Source organism: Haliotis rufescens, unplaced genomic scaffold (genome assembly GCF_023055435.1).
Source record: "Haliotis rufescens isolate VD_foot unplaced genomic scaffold, xgHalRufe1.0.p SCAF_3, whole genome shotgun sequence".
Lineage (NCBI taxonomy): Eukaryota > Metazoa > Mollusca > Gastropoda > Lepetellida > Haliotidae > Haliotis > Haliotis rufescens.
Genome location: NW_025964001.1, coordinates 33,046,398 through 33,065,676, shown reverse-complemented (window position 1 = coordinate 33,065,676; position 19,279 = coordinate 33,046,398). Strand labels below are relative to the sequence as shown.

Genomic DNA, 19,279 nt, shown 5'->3' with positions numbered 1-19,279 from the left:
CATCCTACTTCATCAATGCGGTACCGTACGCCGTACGAGTATATCTAACTGTAACGGAAATGTCCTGCACTTTCGATCCAACCAAATGGAACAACATCGCTCGTCATTGTCAACGCCAACAGCGAACGCTTGAATCGGGAGCAACAGCAACACAACACATCTGGTCGTCATGATTTGTTGCCGAGAGGTGTGGCTCGTACGCGTGCACAATGACTACATGAGCTTGCGTCATATGATTTAAGGAGTTGATCTGTAAATAGACGAGTAATAGCTTTTTTTAGCCTGACATTCTACTATTGAGTGGGTATAATGATATGGAATAATAATTGTTTGAGTTGTTCTTTTCCTTCTGCTAAGCATAGCAGAGACTTTATTCTGACCCTTGGCATTCGGAGAAACAAGTTGTAGACAAGACTAAGAGATGAGATTCCAAATAAAAAACAATAAATACGAAGTGCCCGAACATCCCATTCGGGGGTTGGAAGTGCTTTCTACGGAGAAAGAATTGGGTATTATAAGTCACCAGGGTCCGTTCCAAAAAACGACTTTATACTAAGAGGATCTAAACTCTCATACTTCAGCATAGACTTACAATTGAAGCGCTAAGATTGATTTTTGAACGGGACTCTGAACCTAGTTCCCATTTGAGTTGTTCCTCTGGGGATTCAGTGAAATAATTGGTCCCTGTAACCTATGATAGTCCTAGGAGGTGACTAAGTATGGGGTAGTTCGACTCGGTGACTTTGTTGAGAGCGTGTCATTGTACCACGACGGCGAAGATCGTTGCACAGATGAATCACTCGGCTGCCTGATCCAGACGATATCATTTACAGGCCACCATTCTATAGCTGGAATATTGTGTAGTGCAAGATTAAACAACAAACGTTAGAGCTGTGGTGGTTCCAATTCAGGGATGTTGACTATCTTCCAGCTACGATTACTCTACGGAGCCATCTTCAGAAAACCCTAACTTGAACATTGATTTATGACATTTTTAACACTGATGTATGTGGTTCTTTTGAACAGGAACCTTACATATAAAATTACATATATTTGATAATCATTATTAAAGTCAAACGCTTTCCATATAAATACAGGGTTGATCCACGGCGCCGTTGTACAGATGGATTATAGCCGAATATGTCGTTAAACAACAAACAAACATTAGAACTGGGATGATCGCAACCAATCATAAAGTAGAAGTATATAAAAAGCTGCATATGCGTAATAAAGTAACATTTTGTTTTTCTGCTAAACATTTGTTAATAAAAAACTTCAGTTCATCTTTCCTTGTTTGGTTGCAAATCTAACGTAAACAAAAGTGGTGTCCTTGGGGAGGAAATGACTAGAATAACCGCACGTGCATTCACAGGTAATTTGATGCACTCGGTTTTCCTCTTTACCATTGTGTGGGTTCTTCTTCCTTGATGGGTACAACACAACGAGTATATGTATAGCACACAGACCGGAGACATGTGGACCGCGACCGTGTTTGAAGTATTATTATGTTGAACTCAATTGGATTATGCCGTGGGTCGTGTAGGTGTCAGCCTATTCACACTCAACAGCATAATTCTAAGAAACGCTATAAATGGCAAGTAATAAATTAAAATACTAAACTCGCTCCCGTGTAAAACAAATTTTATGAAACTCGTGAATAGTTGTGGTATCTGACGAGCGAAAGTGAGTCAGATACCACAACTATTCACTCGTTTCATAAAATTGGTATTACACGGGAGCTCGTTTAGTATTCTATATTAAGCTCATGTTATCGCATAAGGAAAATTCGATACTATGATATTGCAATTCATCGAACAAAGAAGTCTTTCACAGATTATGCGTTACAATAATCACTTCTTTCGAACCGTTGTGAGCGTTCTTCCCTGTTGGGTACACCACTACGAGTAGATGCACAACACACAGGCCGGAGATATGTGGACCGCGGGGCTGCTGGTCTGTTGCCTGCACTGTGTATATGCAACTAGTGTCAACACATGTAAGTAAACGTATTCACATGATGTCCTTTCAAGTCATTTTAATGTCTTTACGTTTAATGTGGTTTATATCACAACTTAATACATATGGTTTAAAGCCAGAGATATCTCGGACATGTCTGGGCCTTTAGTTTGGAAACTATTATCGTGTGGAATTACATGCAGTATTCCCGCAGCTATATATTGCAATATGTGACTGCAATAGTTAAAATTGGTCAAGAAACAACATCTCGGTGTATGACATCATTCTTTAAGATTTTGTTTATACATTCAATTTTTATGACGATCTATGTGTCACGATATGGTATTGTAGTTCACATATGTGAACGTAGTGTTTTTATGTCACCTTTTGGGCATTGTACGGTTGACTACATTCTTTCAATTTATCCCGCACTGCTACGCCCCAGCGTGTCTTTGGATATGTCAGTTGAAATTCAGTGTCTTTAACGTATCTCTTTTCCTCATTCACGTAAGTTAACACTAATTTCAATACACGGATGGTATGAAATAAGGAATTATCTGTAAATTGACACGTTGTCCTGCATGCATTCAGACGATAACGACATCAGCTATTTACTGACTACATATACTACAGCGATTAAAGCCCCACCCTGACTATAAATAACCCGCAAGGTGGCGGTGTTTCAGTTTCGAACAATGACTGACAAGGTAAACGCAACCGAGTGTCGGGAGACGTTTTTTGAAAACCATACGGGAACCAGATCACCATTGACCGTCAAACTTCGTTTCAACTTGAATGACAAACCACGGATACAACAAATGGCTCCATATCAAGATATAAGTCAATAAATTTTCTGTAGTTTTATCCTAAAAAATCGAATCGATCGTGTTTGGCGTCTGCATCGATCACAGTGGGCGGAGCTTATTTACGGTTGCGCTATAAATAGCAAAGCACATGGTCATGTGTACATGTGTCACATTCAATGCATTTGTGGTCAAAGTGTATTGTGTTGTATATTTTTACGGCAGAACAGCAGCAGAACATCAGTTTCGGTTAATGTTACAGTAATGATACTTAAATACGAAATTGACGACGAGATTGACTCTCAGTTCAATCCGAAAATTACAGATATTTGTTTAGTTTTGGTCATTTGCATTCAACAGTTAGATTTGTGCCACACAATAATCAGTTTATTTTCATTAAAATTAAATTATTACACAGATTTTTCAACTGGTGTTTAGGAAGGGGCCTAATTTGAAGCACCATAAGTTTCGCCAATATTTCTCAGCTTGACTACAATAGATGAATATGTCACGTGTATCAACATAACAATGCACATAAGCAACTGGTAAATAAGTAACGAAATATACTTGATGTTTTGACCTACATAAGGCGTATCCAGATAATATTGTACTTACGATAAACGAAAATTCCAATACACATATTCAAAGACAACTTTAATTTTGAATTTCCTTTTCCTTCACAGAATTTTCACACACAAAATTGAATTTGATCATTAGATCCACACTTGTCCGATGTATTTCTTGTTCGGGGTTTTTGGATATACTTCGCGCACAAGTTTTAAAATACAATCTGGGATCCCTTTCCCGTTTGGTCCACACCAGTCCTTCATCTGCTGCAACGTTAAATATCCGTTTCTTCAAGTCCAAGTATCTGCGATCTCTCCAAACACTTCGTTTATTTAGCTCAGTCCAGGGGCAATGTGTTCGAATCGACGAATTTCTGCAACATGGTGGCCGCACCATTCCCTAACTGCGATTGCCTGTGCCGTGTCACGCATGGTTGACAAAAGAAGTGTGAACATACATATTCGGCTTCATCTGGTTCCACAATGAAATCTCGCTGTGACACTGATTCACTACTCCCAAGAATCGGCACTGAATTTGTCAAAGTTTCTGTTGCACTTGAAAGGGCGAAAGAGAGGTGCCATCTTGTCGATTCGAGTTGTGAATCGGAATGATGTCATCTGGAATTGGAACTTTCTCCACGATATAGTCACAAATTTCATAATCGAAATGACTAAAGGCTCCCTGATTATCTCGAACAACTCTTCGTCAAATTAGGATTTACATGAAAATGTTTTGTTGCTCATACTGAAGACAAGCAAAACTGCAAGGTTCTTGACAGCTGTAAGCAGCAACTCGATGCGCTCATGGGGCGTGGTTGCTAGGAGATAGCGTGGTCAGAAAGGGGAAAACAAAAAGTTTTAGAAAGTAATAAAAGAAATCGACAGTGCAATCCAAAAGTACCATGTGCAGGATATTTTTAATAATAATATTCACGAAAAAAATTCTTTTCTAAAAGTGCAAATTAATTTATTAATTCATCCGAAGGTGAGGTGAGGTGAGGTGAAATTGGGTTTTACGTCGCGTCCAAGATTATTGCACTTATATAGCGACGTGCATGGCTGCTTGTACTAGTCCGGACTGATGCCGATTTATAGTGCTAGCTCACTGAGATACCATGCCGCAGTTTAACATGAATACCCCACTCAGACACAGTATACTGACTCCGAGCCAATCAGTCCTTGTTTTAGCCCCTTAATGTCGAGCGCCAGACAGGGTAACAACAAGTACCATCTTTTAACGTCTTTTGGTATGACGCGGCCGGGGATCGAACCCCGGACCTTCCGCTCTCGGGGCGGACGCTCTACCACAAGACCACGGAGGCGGCCTCATCCGAAGGTCGTAACCCTGATCACGTGGTGGGTATTTGGAAGGAATCTTGTGATGACGCCGTGAATGAATTGTTTTTTGTGGATTAGATTGTTGAATTCAACTGACCAGGAAGATTGTTGAGGCACATTATGACAGATGCTCGTCATGTATCTGAGAGAAACATTGTTGCTTTGAGCTTCGAGACAAAACATGTGTTCATGACGAAGAAGTTTACAAGAGAGGATGATCTGTGCAGCAGCGACCTGAATAAGCTTGATGAAAATAATGTTTAAATCCATTTTCTCGCACATGACAGAATTAATTTGAACAAATATTTATTTGAACATCTTTTCGAAGTCTGTGAGGCTGTCCGTATTTTAATATTTTTATTTCCAATCCGACGTGAAATAATATAATGTCTTCGTGTCTCAATTTTTGCTGCCGCTGTGGAAAATTGCGCACCGATCTAATAAAAGAAATACTACTAGATCTACCATTGCACCGTCATAAAAGAACCAGGTCAGCTTTATCTTTGTTCCGTTGTTTATTAAAATTTCGCTTCCAAAGCAAAGCGAATCGATCTACATCATAAATTAATTCATAGACTAGATTCTAGTACCAAGTGTTTAAACTTCTTTTTTTTAATCTCATAAAATAACTTACACAATTATTGCAAGACATTTTTTGATAAGTAATATATTATTTTCTTTCGTCCGCCCGCTCTTTGGTTAGTTTAGGCTTGAGGGGAGAAACACATACAAAAAATATGAATGGCCTTATGCAAATGACACTTGGCATGCCAATCAAGAGGGATCTGGGTCACTGGGACCCGCCAAGTTTCACGGATCGAGTTACCTCGGCACGAGAAGCTTCATCGGACAAGTGTGACTCTGCCAAATTGTCAGGGAAACGACCAAAAACTACTTTGAAAATATTTGTGACCATTTCCAGGGTTTTTTACACGATCTTTGTCATCCAGATCCCAGATGAGGCAAGACGAACACAACGAAGAAAAACACTGTTGAAATCACCGATTGCCGTATATATTGTGAGAAAAGCTAATAAACTGCAGATATACCGTACACCACAGGATAACGATTGGTGCCGTAACACATGTTATGTTTTTTGTTCAATTACACTGCTCATACAAACGTATTTCGTTCTCGTCCAGAGATCTAGAATATAGCTCAGAACAAGAACGTCTATAATTTCCATGTTGGAATGCGTTGGGTAAATCGTGGACATTCCGCGGTATCATTTTATGAAGATGTGAAGACGACATGGCAGGTAGGTTTTAAAACCAAAGACCTACGCGTTTGTTGAAAAGTCTTGGAATCGTTTGATAGATATTTATTACCATTAAAACTTACGTCCATGTTGTCAAAAGGTTCACGTGGGTGGGTGTTTACATGACGTCACCCGTTTACGCATTAACCAATCAAATGTGTGTGTTATCATGACGACATATTGACCTGTCAGATCACTCGTATAAGCTCCGCCCACTAGAGTGCGGTAGTTACTACCGCAGATGCCCCTTTAACTACATTCATTCAATTCATCACGCACTGTCATTCCTCTCCTTTCTCTACGTGTCGCTCCAGTGTGCATTTGGACGTGAGTAGGAATTCGTTGTCATTGTCGCTGTGTATGATTCAGTCTAAAACAGTTATTCAGTTTATAATTTACATTGCCATTGCAAAACTGTATTTTCTGTAAGTGTCACAGTTATTTTCATTTATACCTTTGAGTGTACTTATGAACTCTATGCCATCCACGTAAGGAAGAACACAATTTACTATGATGTGCTTATAAGGTAATAGGTTTTTTATCAAGGAAAACCATAATTTAGATGTGAACATTTGTTATCAGTAACAGTAAATTCATATCGAGTTTGCTGGCTACTGAACATGCTTTGATAGGCAACGCGTTCCTAATATTACATTGAATGGTTTCAACTGCAATCACAGATTTTCCTCAATTCACAATCTCGGACAAAAGCTTTACAGCCATATCAAACAGCTATAAGGAAGTTATTTATCCAATCAGGACGATGATATGCGCATAAAACTGCCAGTCATTTATATCTATTGATATGATATCGAGAGCTGTGTATTCCAAAACGTATGTCTTCCCGTACATGGCAGAATGGCATACTGACGTCAAATCAAGTGACATCCGGTGAGATATAAGCTGAGCTCCATATCTATTTATCAGTGAATGTTACCGGAGGAAGAGTACCAAGAACTGGATTAGTGTTAAAGTATCGGTTCCACGATATCTTCATTTTGAAGAAAACGATTAAACGTTGTTATGCCATTTGTCTTGCAAACTCACTGAGTTATCCAGTAGGGCAGTGCTGCACGGAAATAAGATTCATCCATATGTCCTCATCTGATTCTACTCTGTTTGAAAGAGTTTCAAGGTCATATCTGAATTTGTTACTACAAGTGGAAAACCACTTAATGCAATGCATTTTTTTTTATAGAAGACCAATAACAGAACCAAATTAAAGGACCATTGCATAATATACTGTGACGCATTTGAAGCTTAATATTATATAACATGTGTATACATTTACACACAGTGACGTTATGTTAATTGCCAAGCAAGGGTATTCTTATTTGCGGGGCACGGGTGGTCTGAGCCGACGCAAATTGCAGAGATGCGTCACTTTGGCACGATAGAAATCTATGACTGTTGGCTCGAATCCCGGTTCGCCCTGATCACTTCGGGTGTTCCTCCAATATCAAGCTGACACGCCGTTACATTAATGTAATACAGTTCAAAGCGGCGTTAAATGAAACCCACCCACTCACCATTCTTTAATTTGTATTTGGATAAGAACTGATTCTTTTAACATGAGCTAGATACTGTAAATGTAATTAATTGACTTTATTGAAATTTTACTTTTGGGTGTATGTTCCGGTACATTGTATAAAAGGTCAGTGAGCCCGTAAAATTATTTCACTTCTATATTATTCCTTTTATCACAAATGAGTTCACAATACTGTACTATGCCTCCTTAATTTGGAAGTTTCAAACGACTTCAATCTACTTTCTAAATCTATAACACTGTGGTCGTGTTGCCTAATTACGCAGAAGAAAACAAAACATGATTATAAGCGTTGTGGTAGAAAGAACACCGACTTTAGCAGTAAGAAATAAAACGTTTTCAGATCAAGGTCAACATAAATCAACAAATGTGATATATGTAAACACAATTGCAATCAATTTATATGAGACGACACTACTTGATTACATCGGATAGGAAAGGCTTAAGCCTTAAATGGTATGGACCGATAATGGATACATTACTAAATCATATGTCAATAATCATTTGCAGCCACGGAGACAAAACACATCTTTATAAACAAGGAGGAAAACAACTGGTGGAATGCTCGGAAAAACTGTACGATGGCGCCGAAAAGGGATCTGTATATTTCTGAAGCAGAGTTCCCCCTTCCAGTCGTGGATGAACACCTACAAAGCAACACTTTCTACTGGGTAGGAGCCATGAGGTATTCAACATGGATATGGACAGGTGAGTCTGTAGAAGTAGTTCCCATATCAGGATCTCAATAGAAAATAGATATGCATAAAAGCTGCGTATGTATTTATCTTTACTTATAGTTAATCTGTTGTTGATGCCTCTTATGTATGATGTTACAGAAGATGGTACCCCGCTCTACAACTATAATGGATACAGTACAACTCCAGGAAGCAGCCCCCAAAGCAACTTGTCTTACAACTCCGTTTTCGAGTGTCACCTCAAATGTCCATCCAACCGTATAGTGGGCCTGAGCGTAAGGCGAATGCATGTTTTTGGTGACACAATACTATTGATCCCAAAGTGGTTAAAAGAATTAAATAACTTATGTACATTTCCTTCTGCTTAGAAAACCTACAAACAACACATGAAGGACGTACGAGAGGGAAGGATACTGTGTGATTTGTTTACTGCACAGCGGTTCTTTTTTTAGCACATCATATGCTAAAAAAAGAACCGCTGTGCAGTAAACAGATCATAATTCATATCGTGAAGTGTTTTTTTATGACAGGGGTACTCAACTCATCATTGTTTCGTTATTTATAGGGGCAAAGGTGTTATTGTCTCGGAAATGCGACATCAGTAACAAATACCAGTGAAGGTGGGATGCAGTGTCCTGGCAACCCAGATGAAATGTGTGGCAATGACGATGTCATGTCAGTCTACACACAAGGTACTGCTGTGTGCGCATTAACACGTGTATTACATAACAAATCGGACGGTATTGTTAAAAGATTATACTCAAAGGCAACAATCTTCATGTGTTATGTGTGTTGTCACTTTTATTTATGTTAGAGGGGTTCACATTGATATACTGATGGTCAGGACTCTTTACTTCCGGTTTCTCTTAGTTTTTTTCTTGTCAACATTATAGCCATATGGTAATATAGTTTACAGTAACGTGTAATGTACGTAATGCTCAGGATGTAAACGATATATTGATTCATAAATAACTTGTGTATGTTTGTGTGACTGTACGTAACTTTCGCCTTTTTGTAGGAAACTTCAGCTTTAAACCCAGGAGGACTGGAGTATGTGCTTATGCAGAAAAAAACTGCTACTACAATCTCAATAAAACTAGACTATTACTACAAGTGTGTAACACAAAGGCGAAGATTTGCATATTATTCCAACAGTAAGTATGGCCGACGTTGTCGTATGCTTCACACAAGTTTGATCACATCCCTCTATTACATAATCAGTATTTCCTGCAGCCTGAAATTATTTACCAATGGGAATTCAACAACTGTAAACTTTAATACCCCAATATAAACCTAAACAAAACTACTTATGTCAACCCAAGCTCGTAACTGTCACGTGCATGGTCATGCCAAGCACAGAAAAATAATCGCGTTCTGGCATTAAAACAAATAAATACATTAACTAGAGCAGCAAATACTGGTTTCAGAATGTATTTCAATCGTTGACGTTTCCGAATGAACCGAAACTTCCTTCACGCAAACAGTCCACGATAAGTAACACAATACACATCTACTAAACATAGAGATCTTGTATTGTCACGGACTGTAGTAAATTATTACTATGATTAATTTAACAATATTCGTATAATCTCATGGATTGTGTTTTTCGATGCCTTCTGGTTTTACCTACGACGTTATTGGATATCGTAATTCATATGTTTGTAGATACTCACCACTGGAACTGTAATGGGAGCGTTTGTGCGTCGGCGGGAAACAACTCGCAGTCATGGATCAACGCTCATAACTCAAATGATCTGATCAAACTAATCTCCTCCACTGCAAGAGATATCGGCAATATTCCAGGAAATCCTAGATTTTGGATTGGGCTTGTACTAAAAGTCACATGGAAATGGATTAATGGTACGTTTCTAATACCTGCCAGGTTTGAATGGTATTCTACTGAAAAATGAAAGGCATATCTGAAGTCAACACATTTTATATAAAGAACTAATTCATTTGGTGACAAATGTGTATCACAATATTTATTGTCTGTGTATGAAGAATTCATTAATCATTACAAAATAAGCAATGTCACTGGTCACAAAGCTCAATGATATAGCACCTCAATATCGTGTACGACCTCCATTGGAATCAATGACAACTTGCCACCGTAAAACCATCCACATGAACAGTCTGGGGATGTTATTCCACTCAAGTCCTGGAGTGTTTCAGGCTCAGTGTTTGGGTTCAGATCTGGTGATGCATAACCACTGAAGTATAGGAATGTTGTTCTAGGCTACTCAGTTTGGAAACAAGAGTTGTCGTCTTTGTCATGTTGACAAGCGACGTAACATTGGTTCATGAATGGAATGACATGTGTCTGAAGTGGAAGTTGACAGTAATGGCGTGTCAGATCAAAGCCACATATGTGAGCTCTGGTTCTACTTCCTTCAATTATATCTGGCGATTTGGTCGCAAATACTGCGCAGACCTGGAACAACAGAAGTGGTAGAGGGGGCCGTTAAGAAACGGTTGCGGAGGCGAGGTACGCGGACAAAATGGTCCTGGGTGGACGTGGTCACCCGTGGTCTTTCAGAACGAGGCAAGTCACACGTTCTTCCTTGAGCCTGGTAACGGTGCCAAAGTAGTCCTACGGTGATCTGCGAAACGGTCTGTAGCGTTCCCCAGCATCCAAATAGCCATGGCATTGTTTCGTACATCCTCAGCATGTCCTGACGTGACTTCCAACGTTCACCGCTCCTCGGGCCCCGCACGTTTGTTTTGTGAGATTCCATCTTTATGATGCTACTTTGGTTCTGACACAAACTATGTGTATTCGGATGGTGAATGAAAACCACTATGTGTGCAAACCACAATATGGACATTGCGAAACCATTTACTGATAATGATACCCAACTCTAAATAGCTTACTTAGTTTCTTATTTTGGAATATTAGTGTTAAGAGACATGGAACGGATAAAAAAGATTTACGCCACACTCAGCAATAGTACAGCTATCTGACATCGGTCTGTTGCATAATCAAGACAACCCGGTTACGGATGTCATAACCTTCGAGATTGGGATACTGTAGAATGCATCAACCAATTCTGACCACTCGATCCTGCTGTTAGTCGCCTCTCATGAGAAGTATGTGGTGCTGAAGACCAATTCTAATCCCGAGTGAGTGAGTGAGTATGGTATTACGCCGCTTTTAGCAATATTCCAGAAATATCACTGCGGGGGACACCAGAAATGGGCTTCACAAAAAATCACTAATTTCAGTATAACACACTATTAAAAATGACACTGGAAAATGGCTAAATCAAATGGCATAATTGTATAAATGGCATTAATGATTTAGTAATATTGTGAATTTCTAGGCTTTTAACATACGCCAATGTTCAGCATAAAGTTGTGACAAATGCGGGCTACATACTCAAGTAAGGGAAATTTTGTTAGTCCGGAAACTCCACCTTGCAGGGACACTGGGGCACTTGCTAATCCGGACTATTTCAGTGGGAACGCAGCAGCCAGGAATTACTTGGTTTCACCGTATAGCAAATAATCAGCTATTCCGTTCACAACCATCATATGGGAGGAACAGCGTGTGCTACTATAACGAATGTTAAAACTTCTCTCTTCCGTTGCATTACAAAAACGCCTACAGCAGGAAGTGGGTCTCTGATTTTGTAAACTGAATAAAATACCTTTAGATTATGACAAATAACCAGATACCACAGAACCAGGCTTAATCATCTATTTACTTTAAGTGACCATAACTATGAAAATAAAAATATTATTTTGCAGCTTATTGCATTGTACGCTTAATGGTTAGTAGCTTAAGCTTATATGATTCCAGGACAAGAGGTCTATGGCTCTGGTGAGAACTTTCCGCTAATTAGTTCACCAACAACAACATGCCTAGCTATGAAAAACAACCATGGCATATGGAAGCCGTACTGGATACCATGCAATTTGCGCCTTGCATCTATTTGTGAAGGTAATAGGCATGTAAGACGAATATGTTGTTTTACACAATGGTAATTATAAGTGGATTCTCTTCAATCTTTACATTCAATGCTAAGATAATGTTAAAAGATATGACTATAATACATATCTCTTCAGCTGTTTTTCCAAACAATAAATTAAAGAGATGGGTTTCTTTTATCAGATCTTATCAGAGGCCGTCTCTCTTTCATTTACTTACCCCCTCCCTCCGTCTGAACTACAAGTGCTGTAATTACGTACACTGTGATTTTACTTCGCTAGTTGAAGGACCCACAGATAACCCTACGTCTACTGTTGGAAGTTGTTATCATGTACAAATGTAGGGTTTTTTCTTTAGTGATAAGATATCCCCCAAATGAATCACATCAAACTTCGTCACTAATGTGAACATTCGCAATGACATTTACCGATTATTGGACATTTGTTTAAGAATAGAATTTCATTCTTAGCTAAAAGAGTTATATCACAATCAACATCGACGTTAACGTCTACATCAACGTCAACGCCGTCATCAACACAGTCGCCGTCGTCAGGAGGAGATTCCACGGATGTTCCTTCCCATCCCTCTACTGGCAAGCAGTCAGATGTAGTTGGACAAGCTGGTAGTCAGAGAGGTAAGTATCTACTGCAGTCGCCGAGGGTAGCCCTGTCACGCAGAAATACGGGTTCGAATCCTAATATTTGGATATTGTTAAATGTGGTGTAAAACCATTTTCTTGTGTACGTTTAACACGTTTAATAATCCTTTTAACATACACATTTTTCTATATTCCCAGGTGTTATCATAGGACTGGCTATCGGCAATGCGGTTTTCTTACTGATAGTCATCGGTTTAGTGTTTCTTCTGCAAAGGTGAGCTTCTTAGCAGCACTTTTTTGAATAGTGAAAAAAAGACCATTCTTGACATGTATATTGTTAACTGCTTAACTGCTTACATTTATGAAGTGGCTTTCCATCTTCGGATCAACTGTTTGTGAAATAGCATCTCCTAATATGTAGATGTACAATTGATATCGAACAGCATTTAGATAAGGGTCACGATTGCCGTCAGTAATATGACAGTCACGCGAACTCGTTTTTATTCCAATGTGGATTTCTCTCAATTCCGGCCGAGATAACCTGCGGGGTTGAGGCGACCTGAGTGACCCTATTCATTCGTGTGTTTGGCCATTTTGCTTTAAAAGTGTTTCGAGGATTATTTCAAGTTGTAAAATATGACATCACATCAAAGAGTACAATTAATCTATTTTGGTTGGAACTTATAAACCACTTACTGTGCTAAATAGAAACAATTAAGTAAACATATTTCATTTAAAGTTACGATTCAGGGCATTTTATACATCACATTAGAGCATGTGGCTAATTATGTTTCAGGCAACGCAAATTCCATTTGGCTAGAAAAGATACGAATCAATGGTCTTCAACAGGTCATAATCATAACTAATGTAAAGTTACTATTAAGGGCATGTACATCACATTCAATCATGTTGCAAATGTTGTTTCAGAGAACGGAAACTCCGTTTGGATAGAAAAGATACGAATCAACAGGTGAACCTCAACCCGCCAACAGAAAACACGACCTACGACGGTTTCGATGTTCCGAGAGATAATGGAGCATACTCTGTTATAACCCCAGACACAATTGACGGGAAGCCTTTCACTCCCCCTGTTCCAACAGTGACAGTAAACCCAAACACTCACACTGCGAAAATCTACGTGAACCATCCTGAGACTGATGTTGAGAAGGTGTCCAATTCCCTCTCAACGCCAAGTAAACAACACACCGACATGCCAAGAGGAAAGCCCCACATGCACATCTCCGGACCCGACTACGACACAGCAGAATGTATTCTAGAGTCGAGAAGCGGAGATGGAGGGGACACTGGGCTGGATAGATCTGCAGGAGGTACTGGTGTAGCCAACTCCGAGGGTGTTCAGTACCACATCCTCGAGAAGCGCAGCTCCACGGGAAGGGATGAAAGTGATGCTGGTTTGTATGACCACACGGAAGCAGCAGAGGGTAACTACGACACCACACATCAAGGGGGGAAGGCCAGAAAAGTAGATGACTCGTACAGTCACATAGGCGCGATGGACAAGGGGTTTATAGAAGGTGCATATGATGTCGCTAGTGCTGGGCCTATTGTGATCAGGTTGGATGACACTTACAACCATACGTATGAGACCCATAATAAGGCCACTGATTAGTATAACACATGATCTGTCGTCAGAGATAACTGAAATCGTGGTAATGATGTATTTGCTTGCAGAGATCACGATGGTACAGGTAGGAGTGTTTGGTCGTACAAAGGGAAATACTTTTAGGACATGAGAAAAAATAACTGTACAGTAAGATGGGATTATCTTTCCAGTGTTGCTGGATAAAACTAGTTTGATTGAAGCAAAAGTCTCTCTTTACAGGTCAAAGAGCCATATCTTGACGGAAGTTACGTAACAATTATGGAATAAATTAAAGTTAGTACTTTTAAGGTAAAGAGTGGTTAAAGTTAGTTTTTGTTATTAGTGATGCAGTTGAACATTGAACTATTACAAGTAAAAACGAGTTTCTCAAAAGGTTGTCTCCTGTAGGAGTCAGTTAAAACAAAACTTCAAAAAAAGTGAAGTGGTTAATGCTGACGTTAAGTTCTTTCAATCTTTCTATATCTTTTCATTGCGGGGGCACGGGTGGCAAAGTCGTATAAGGCGCCGCGATTCGCTGTGCAGAGCTGCGTCCCTTCGGCACGCCAGAAACCTATGATTGTGGGTTCGAATCCCGGTTCGACCCGATTATGTTTCTAGGTTTGTCAGCACCATACCCGTGCTCGTGGGTTTCACCGAAGTGGTAAACGTCTGACACCTGCTTTCCTCCCACATTAAGCTCACACGCCGTAATATCACTGGAATACTGTTAAAAGCGGCGTTAAACCCCACTCACTCACTCACTCACTCATTTCATTGCGAAAAGATGCGTAGGTGTATTGAGATGTACGACGATGATATAATCAATCATACATTTGCCGTGTTAGCTACCCCGGAAAAAAGTACAGTGTAGGTTGAATGTCTTGAGTCACAGAATAGACTGACGATTGTAAAATATCAGACACATATTCCAAACAATTAAGAGTTTTCGAGTTTTGGAATTCGGAAAATGTAGATGAGTTCAGAAAATGAAATACACATTATTCTAGATGTCATTTTATATAATAATTTAAGAGAAACAGTTTATCTCGATGTTTACACATTAGCCCCCTAGTTAAAGTCTTCTGTATGACTTTTTTTTATCGAAGGGCATTTTGAATATTTAAAACTTTAAAAAAATGTACACTAATCTTCAATGTTATGAACTATATTTACTTGCTTTTTTATTTGTTGTTTTAACACCACAATCAACAGTAGTAAAGTCATATTACGACTTGCTTTAAAATGTCGAGCCTAGGCAACATTATTCATCTGATTACTTTTTTAGTATTTGTTTTGTTGTTGTTGTTTTTTACCCGTGAAGATCCGGGGTAGAATAACTCGTCGGCAACCCATGCTGGCAGTAAAAGGCTACTATGCTTGTCGTAAAAGGCGACTAACGGGATCGGGTGGTCAGGCTCGTTGACTTGGTTGATACATGTCATCGTATCCCAACTGCGTGGATCGATGCTCATGATGTCAGTCACTGGATTGTCTGGCCGAGACCGCTGTCATATGGCTGGAATATTGTTGAATGCGGCGTTAAATAACAAACAAACAATTTAAATAGTTTTACAAACCATCGTTTGTTTATCTTTTTATTCATGTTTTTGTTATGAATACGGGAAGGGTTGTTATGCTTTTTATTAACTGGTAGTCTTAGTACTATCTAAGTACTATCGAATGCTGCATTTAAATGTCTTGAGAAGTTGAATGTATTTTACCTTTCCATTATATTCAAGCAGCTCCAGCTTTTTTGTCTACATTTCAAAACTTTTGAGGTACAATCGATATCGATCATGCTCTATCTGCGAATATTTCAAGCTGGGGCCGGATACATGAGTTTATGTTAGCATTAACTGACCTATTTGACAAAATGTTGGATCTCAGCTGTGGGTCCATGTTCGGCACCGAGACAGTTTCAAGGATTTCGGTCCTGGCGCACACTGATACAAAGGTTACATGCATCTCCTTAGACAAGATATTTTGTTCGACATGGGTATTAGTGAATGGGTACCAGGTAGGGTGAGATCGTAGTGCGTATGTTAACCTAGTCTTATAAAGCAGAATGTATTGTGTTCTTCCCGGGAGCTGAAATATGAATGCACATTAAATACACACTCATAATAATTTAGTGCCATCTGCAGGTTGCGTTTGATTTTGAATGATAGTCATCCTCTTGAAACTATATGAATAAAATGTACTTTTATACACAAAAGTGTTCTGTCTTATATTGTGAAACAATCTAATTTATACGTATTGTTTCCAGACGATCTTAAAATCGTGTTCCGAAATTTAGCTACTCGGTTACTTCATGTAACAAATCATGTCATACATGTTTGTGTGGGTAAAGGTAAGTTTGGTTCTGAGTAGTGGATGTTACCAACCGGTGCTCATTGTTTATAACCTGATAAAACATTTACAGCAGAAATCGAAACATTGTGAATGAAAGTGGTTTATGTACTTAGGTATACATCAACAATTCAGTGAAAATAAGAGTACAATCTACTCAACAATTTCGCTATTAAATCATAGCGGGCAGGGCCAAAATTGCCTGCATATTCAGTTTGTCTCTATACGTGCAACTGATATAAACTTCCGCCAGCTCTGTCCACAGTTTGAAGGATGCCGCTTGATACGGTCGTCATATCGATCAGAGGTGGTTATCTTGATTGGATATCTCTGATTGACCATTCGGAATCAAGTAATTTCCAGATTCGTGGTACAATTGTGTTTAATGACGCAGTCCGCAATATCACAGCTATGATATCACGACGGCCTGTAAAATATCTCATATAGGCCCGAAAACTAGCGTTTGATATCATAAGCAACATCCAACGCCGTCAGGTAGGATGACAGTCAATCACCCAAGCCAGCTAGCCTGGCCAACCGATCTTTTAAATAAAAGCGACCCTTTCTATATTCATAACAAATCTCTGCGTAAAATCGATTCGGGTCGATTGTACAAATCCGACTGTATCTTGCATGTGGTTTTGAATCACTATCAAATAGTGATGATACCAGGTGTTCGCGAAAAGGGGAGCGTATCCTGCTCTATTGGTGGCTTCACTCACAAAATCATGCAAAGACAGGTCAACTGTTTACCTAAAACAATACCGGAACCTGTGGTAGAAGCCAAAATAGGAAATCCTCCCCCCTCTTGTCATACAGTCTTGTGGAGAGTCACTCTGACTCTTTATGCATAGATCTAAATATGTAGCAGATGTAAACTGACTTTGCCAATCCAATACAGAGTGTGTGATTTCAGCACTTTCACTTGGACATTTGAAAACATTTTGTACGAATATTATGAAAGTCGATATTCGAAACATAGTTTCCTTTCACTTTACTTACCCTTTAGGACGACCACGTCTTGTTTTCTTTCGTAAGTGAGTGAGTTAGTTGGGTTAAATACCGTTTTTAACAGTATTACAGTTATATCACTGCTTGTCAGGAGGTATTGCAGGTTACAACTTTGGAATCCAGGAGCACGAGCATGGTGCTGGCAAACCTGGAAACACAATTGGGGAGAAACCAGAATACGAACCCACAATTATAGGTTTCTGGTGTGCCAAAGGGTCGCCGCTCTGCACACCGAATAGTGGCACCAAAGACACACGTGCCCCCTACATGCTTGTCTAGGCTGGTGATCATGACTACTAAATAAGCATAATATAATAGTTAATTAAACTTAAGTCACTTCGCAAATCGATAACTTAAATATAACCCGAATGTCCTTCTCAAGGAGACCCTCAACACAGCAATGCAACATATTCATGGTTAATATAGAGTATACATTCAGTCATTTGGAAATAAACAAGACGCATATTTGTTTTTGAACACTGACCTGTTTCTCTTGATAGGTGTAATATGCTACTAATTATTTCTTTAAGTTTGTTCTTTTCCTTCTTCAGTTGGAAATGATTTCTACGGATAAAGATAACTTGATTGTCTGGTCCAGATTATTTACAACCCGCCGTTATACAGCTGGATTATTGCTGAATGCGTCGTTAATCAATAAACAAACGTTAGGACCGTGATTATTGCAAACAAAGGAAAACATCCAGATGTAATGTTGATTTGTAATTGTATTATCAAACGCTGAAGCTTTTTAGCAAAAAATAGTTAACTTATCTTATTTTAAATATGCACATACAGCTGATCATCTCTTTCGCCGAATGAACGAACGTGTAAGTTCACATGGTTCAGGCTGACCACAGTATGAAGGGCACAGTTGGACGATTTTCCCTCAGCTGACATAGTTAATAACGAAATGTTTTGCGTTCATGTGGATTATGTTTAATGATCATTAAACACAGAAAATAAGGTCGCACGTTACCTTTACGATAAGCTATTTAGCTTTTTCGATAAACTAGATCGCTGACCGTGCAGCGAGAATGATTTGCAGCGTCAGACATTTTGAGCGTGATTTTAACCGGGATTTCAAATAAGATGAACAAAAACGAACCGTATATATCCTTTAGAGCACCCGATTGACTGCCCATCAAACATTGTCGACAGCATGTATGTGTAATGACAAGTTTCACGCTTATAACTCATTTTTTCATCAGCCATGACTGTGTTGCCATTTTCAGCAGATGCTCTTTGTGACCTCAAGATGGAACATTACAAGCCAAACTGGAACTCGTTGTCCGTAGAGTATGTACAACGCCGTTGCAGGCTACGAATTTAGTAATGTACGACTCTGAGCATATCATTTGCTTATGTTAAGCAATGACTATCAAATAGTGATGATATCAGGTGTTCGCGAAAAGGTGAGCGTATCTTGCCCCACATGTGGCACCCGTCATAAAGACATGCAAAGTGAAGACACAGAAACGAAGTTTAGGTTATGAAGATTCGCTTAACTGTTGAAGGAAAGGAACTAAGTAATGGGGAGGATAGTCTCTTCCTCTGTTGGAAAGCATGCAATATTGAGCTGAGGTATGTACGAAGGAATGGATGCTACTTTCTATACAACTGTAAAGAGG

General features: G+C 39.2%; 1 protein-coding gene across 1 annotated transcript; it reads left to right on the top strand.

Moving 5' to 3' along the window:
• The first annotated feature begins 1,768 nt into the window (after window positions 1-1,768).
• On the top strand, window positions 1,769-14,855 carry LOC124120375. Its single transcript, XM_046483189.2, has 10 exons — window positions 1,769-1,996; window positions 7,978-8,175; window positions 8,304-8,437; window positions 8,728-8,854; window positions 9,181-9,316; window positions 9,828-10,022; window positions 11,962-12,102; window positions 12,560-12,724; window positions 12,887-12,962; window positions 13,616-14,855. Exons 4-10 carry the CDS (start codon window positions 8,810-8,812, stop codon window positions 14,316-14,318), a joined length of 1,461 nt encoding a protein of 486 aa, XP_046339145.2. The 5' UTR covers window positions 1,769-1,996; window positions 7,978-8,175; window positions 8,304-8,437; window positions 8,728-8,809; the 3' UTR covers window positions 14,319-14,855.
• Window positions 14,856-19,279: the final 4,424 nt, after the last annotated feature.

Excerpts from the sequence above, each read along its gene's own strand:
- LOC124120375 (XM_046483189.2), top strand. The coding sequence starts at position 8,810 with ATGAAATGTGTGGCAATGACGATGTCATGTCAGTCTACACACAAG. Across the intron at positions 9,317-9,827 it reads ATTTGCATATTATTCCAACA|ATACTCACCACTGGAACTGT; the intron begins GTAAGTATGGCC and ends ATATGTTTGTAG. Across the intron at positions 12,103-12,559 it reads CCTTGCATCTATTTGTGAAG|CTAAAAGAGTTATATCACAA; the intron begins GTAATAGGCATG and ends TTTCATTCTTAG.